Source organism: Dipodomys ordii, unplaced genomic scaffold (genome assembly GCF_000151885.1).
Source record: "Dipodomys ordii isolate 6190 unplaced genomic scaffold, Dord_2.0 Scaffold44, whole genome shotgun sequence".
Lineage (NCBI taxonomy): Eukaryota > Metazoa > Chordata > Mammalia > Rodentia > Heteromyidae > Dipodomys > Dipodomys ordii.
In genome coordinates this window covers 4414561-4420066 of record NW_012267260.1, presented here as the reverse complement: position 1 = coordinate 4420066, position 5506 = coordinate 4414561, and the positions used below count along the sequence as shown (strand labels likewise).

Below are 5506 nucleotides of genomic sequence, written 5' to 3'. Positions count from 1 at the left end.
CAGATTGTAGTGATGATTTAGTGGTACGTGTATATAAATCAAAACATCAATGTGTATCATCCAAACATATGCATTTAAGGAGAGAGCGGAGAAATTCAAGAAGTAATACAGAGATCTGGCCTGCAAAAGTCCATAATGAGATCATAAATGTCACCAGTCTGTGTCCCTGCTTGATTAATCTGTTCATCCATCTGAGGCACGTACATTTCCAATGGACGAGGATTCGTTTTGGTATGTCAAGGGGTATATTGAAAACCCAGAAGTGCCTGTTTCCATGGACAGTTAGTTGGAAGCATTTTCTTTCTCTCCCATTGGCCAGTAAGCTGGAGGCCTCTCCAGACCTGTTTCGGTGCTGAGTGGAACCTCCCGTTCTTGCTTTACACGCAGCATTGGTTTCTCCACAGGATGCAGTAGCCGTAATCATATTCCACGTCATCACAGAAGGGTTTGCAGGTTCCTTTCACCTTGTTGCATCTCTCAAGCCTATACTTTGGTGGGTGACTACTCACAGCTGTGTGAGGGAAGATAGGGGACATTATCCATCTGCTATTCATTTGGGAGATGTCTTACTCCAGAGAGACAAAGATCTGTTCTAACCTCGGAGTGATGGGTGGGTGAGACACCATGGAGAGAAGATGAGGGAGTTTTGATAGGCAATCAGTTAGTACACTGGGAAAAATGACTAAGCTACAGACATGTGACTTGCACAAAATGACCTCATAACACACATCACTACTGAACTGAAGAACCCCCAGGAGTTCTAGACACCTTATTTTTTTCCCTCCCTCAATTTCATAAAGCCAGACTCCGTTTTCTAGGGTCTCATAAAAAACTGTTTATCATTGCTTTTGCGTTAATGGTGGTTCTGGGGTTGAACTCCAGGCCTACGGTTTGCTGAGAGAGTGCTTTACCACTTGAACCACACTCCTTTTCACGCAATAATTTTTCAGTTAGTGTACTGTGATTCCCCAGGCTGCTTGAGCAAATGATACCTGGTGCACACCACCTGCACAGACCTGGGCTTACAGACGTGAACTACATACCTTGAGAATCACGTCTGTTTTTATAATCCAAATTTTATTGATGTAGCTGCCTTGGGTCATCGTCCGTCTCTACTTATGGTATACGATAATAAATATAATCATTGTAGACATATTCTTAAATATCAAGTATTGTACAATTGGAAGGTGTAAAAATATCTCTGTTAAACTTTATATCAGGAAGGACATCAGAACTAGATCAAGTGATAGGCTTCCTCATAATGCTGTGTTTGCAAACTGCCTGGCTGAAAGCTAGAAAGGTCATCATAACTCCATATCTACTGAGTTTCTAGTGTTCTCTAAGTATCAAGATAAGGGCTGTCTGGTCTAAGGCACAAACTTTATTGAACTGAATAAAGTTGGTAGAAAGCAGAAGGAAATTAAAACGTTGAAGATACTCTCTAGTGGGTTTTGACCTATGGAAAGAGGTCTTCCTTTAGGGAAAGAGAAGCAAATGCATAATCAAATTGCCCAGCCTATATTGAAAGTTGGTGAGATTTAAAGTCTTGTCAGAACCATATGTTTTACAACTTAAAGCAGAGCAGATTGCCCAGAATGCACTGCACTTTTTCAAACTTTTTGCTAAGAATTTCAACTAATTAGAATCTCTGAGCTGTTATAATCTTGTTCCATATTTATGTTTAATTTTCATTAAATGTAAATAAATTTAAGAAGAGTGAGTATGGCTTTATGGTATGCACTCATAATATTAGCAACATCCTAATGTTTTCTTTATTACTATAGGAAAGAATAAAATCATATTAGAAATCTCTAGAAGGATATGATCTAGAGACAAAGGGAATATGTTGTGATATTAATCCTGTTAATAACCAATTTTTATGAAAAAAATGACTGGTTAATGGCAACATTCCAGTTTTGCAGATGAAGTGGAAGAAATGGGGTTGTAGAACAATATTCAATGTCTAGACTTTGCATTCATTTATTACCTTTAGTAAATGAAGATAAAACTAAACTACCTCAGTGGAAATTCCCATGCAGCAAAAATGTTGACCTTTTGTCTAGATATTTTTTTCTTCTATGTCTGGCTCCATGGAAAGACAATTAATCTTTTGTAGTTTCATTTTTTGAAGGAGTTTTCACCATCCACAAGACTAAAGATGGAATATAGAAACAGCCAAGGGACTATAAAAGTCACTCCTGATATTTGGGTTTAATCGCTTTAGCTCAATACTTTATGTGAGTGAGCTAGAATGTGACAGAACTATTATACCATCTTCACTATTTTTAAATCTGTACCTAGCTCTTTAATCTGAAAAGATAAACTATCTATCCAGACATGGCAGTTGATTGTTTTTTTTTATTATGCTTCTCTTATCAGTAATCATAAGAGTTCTCCAGATTTGGTTCATGCAGAACTAAAGAAGAGGTCAATGATTCACTTTGAAGGTCAAATGAAAAATCTACACAATGGTATTAATAGTTCACTCCATTGATTGCTACAAGTAGTCATAGGTGTTTGTATCTTACCTGATAAAATTGTGGACCAAAAGACCAGAATAAAGAGAAAGAGATGGACCTCCATGGTACAAGAGTTTCTTCAGTAAAACTGTCCACAGATCTTTTCTAAGCCAGTCATCTTAAGGAAACAAAAATCTCTTTTGTATGCAGATTTTCCTGGGAAGAATATTTAACTACTGAAGCTTATCAAAGACAAGAACTTCTGTATGCTTGGGTGAATACTGCCACTTTCAAAGGATAGGGTTGTAAAATATTATTATCCCCACAAGTTTTCCCTACAAAAACAAAACCTGTGTTACTTTTGCTAAAGTTTTATAAAGATACAATTCCTTTTTTGGTTTTGATCTAATGATTTTAATATATTTTTATTGTAAAGATACTATACAGAGGAGTTACAGTTACATGAGTAACGTAATGAGTACATTTTCTTTTGAGCATTGTTTTTCCCCTACCATCCCTTCCCTTCCCACCTCTCCAACTCTTCCCCACCAATTGTAAAGTTCGTTTTCAACATAGTGTCTTGTACATCTCATTGTTACAATGGGTCAACCTGTATCCTTATTTCAGCATTTTGTTATTTCCCTTCCCCTCCCTATATTAGAAAAATGTATATACAAGATTCAGGGCACCAGAATCAAATGCAGTGACAACATATGGTCATATGTACATATGTACATAGCTTATGACTTTTTCTGTTTGTCATAGACATATACTAGTTATTGCGAATAAGGGAAACCATGGGAGCTATGTTTCTTTGGGCCTGGCTTACTTCACTTAATATAATTTTTTCCAAGTTTTTCCATTTCCTAACAAATGGGACAATGTCATTCTTTCTGATGGCGGCATAGAATTCCATTGTGTATATATACCACATTTTCTCGATCCATTCATCTACTGAGGGGCATCTGGGTTGGTTCCATATCTTAGCTATGGTGAATAATGCTGCGATAAACATAGTTGTGCTGGTAGCTTTAGTATGGTCTTGTTTGTAAACATTTGGGTAAATGCCCAACAGTGGGATTGCTGGGTCATAGGGGAGCTCTATGTGGAGTCTTTTGAGGAATCTCCATACTGCTTTCCAGAGTGGTTGAACACGTTTATACTTCCACCAATAATGCAATAGGGTTAAAGATACAATTCTTTAGGGATTACTTAAACAAAGAGTCTCTCTTTCTCTCCTTTATTTCTAACTCTCTGTATGTGTGTGTGTGTGTGTGTGTGTGTGTGTGTGTGTGTGTGTATGGACTGCTAAAATACCAAGCACAAACATGTTACCATATGCTGACCCTCCTACGAAATGGTTGAATGTCTGAATCACAGAATTTTAGAGTCAGCAGTTTTTATTGTAGTCATTTTTATTTTGCACAAACACACACACAAGAGAGAGGGAATTAAGTGGCTCACTTCTGTGAATCAAACATGCGTTTGTGTAAGTGTGGAACAACCAGGAAACTCTGGATCCACGAATGAGCAGGGAATATTCTACGAAGCAGATTTTGATGATGACTTAGGCGTTTCTTTCGGTGTGACGGCTGACTTCAGATGATCAAGGCGATCACGTTCGTGCTGCTCCTGGGAGTCGAGGTGGTGTGTGACACAATTCAGAGTGGAGGTGGTGTGTGACACAGCTCAGAGCGGAGGTGGCGTGTGACACAGCTCAGAGCGGAGGTGGTGTGTGACACAGCTCAGAGCGGAGGTGGTGTGTGACACAGCTGAGAGCGGAGGTGGCCTGTGACACAGCTCAGAGCGGAGGTGGTGTGTGACACAGCTCAGAGCGGAGGTGGTGTGTGACACAGCTCAGAGCGGAGGTGGTGTGTGACACAGCTCAGAGTGGAGGTGGTGTGTGACACAGCTCAGAGCGGAGGTGGCGTGTGACACAGCTCAGGGCGGAGGTGGTGTGTGACACAGCTCAGAGCGGAGGTGGCGTGTGACACAGCTCAGAACGGAGGTGGCGTGTGACACAGCTCAGGGCGGAGGTGGCGTGTGACACAGCTCAGAGTGGAGGTGGCGTGTGACACAACTCAGAGAGGAGGTGGCGTGTGACACAGCTCAGAGCGGAGGTGGTGTGTGACACAGCTCAGAGAGGAGGTGGCGTGTGACACAGCTCAGAGTGGAGGTGGCGTGTGACACAGCTCAGGGCGGAGGTGGTGTGTGACACAGCTCAGAGCGGAGGTGGCGTGTGACACAACTCAGAGCGGAGGTGGCGTGTGACACAGCTCACAAGCTTGCTGTATCTGCTGTACCACATCTCGCAGAAGGCTGAGGCCAGTCCCCGTGTGCAGCCGCTTGTGAGACACAAGCCGTCGGTTCTTTCCTTCCACAGAGGCAAGAGAAATTCCAGGACAGCACTTCCTCAGCTCTAATTAGCTACATCCGGATCCACAAAAAGGCTTGCTACACCTAGACGTCACTTCTGACTTAGTAGGTCTGCGTTGGAAGCAACCTTGTGGTTCTAATACTGTGGCCAGCAGGTTCGAACACAGAAGCCTGCAGCTCAGTGTTCCCCTGGCTCACAGACATTGCATGCAGGGTCATGCAAAGGTTGTCTCTCATGGCACACGGTGACTACTTTGGAAATACCAAGTATCACACACACACCAGAAGAAGCCTTGGCCTGCACGTCGCCACACTAGGTTACCTCAACCCCTCTGAGATGTGAGAACTTAGACGCTGCTCTCCACCTCGGTGAGAATCGCCCTGCCGGGTCTTAAGGAATGCCCTACTTCACCATTCCACCCTTCATCTTAGGAAATCAGGATCAGAGCCTGAGTGACAGCACTCATAGGTAACCCTTCTTGGCTGATTATTCTAAACTAGACTTGGGATAGCATTATAAAGTTGCCAGGTACAGGAAAACGGTTTCCTTTCGATTGATTCATGTATTCTATTTGTCATTTAAAAACTCTTATTACCTTTGCCTATTAAAATATTTCCGTTACTTCTTCTCTCACTAAAAAATGGTTCCCACTCCCTTCCCCCTTTGGTTT

At 41.8% G+C, this 5506-nt stretch overlaps 1 protein-coding gene across 1 annotated transcript; it reads right to left on the bottom strand.

Moving 5' to 3' along the window:
- Window positions 1–377: 377 nt before the first annotated feature.
- On the bottom strand, window positions 378–2583 carry Defb110 (defensin, beta 110). Its single transcript, XM_013019160.1, has 2 exons — window positions 2529–2583; window positions 378–511 (listed from the first exon to the last, which is right to left on the bottom strand). The coding sequence occupies exons 1-2, from the start codon at window positions 2581–2583 to the stop codon at window positions 378–380; spliced, it is 189 nt and encodes a 62-aa protein (XP_012874614.1).
- Between the last annotated feature and the right edge of the window lie 2923 nt (window positions 2584–5506).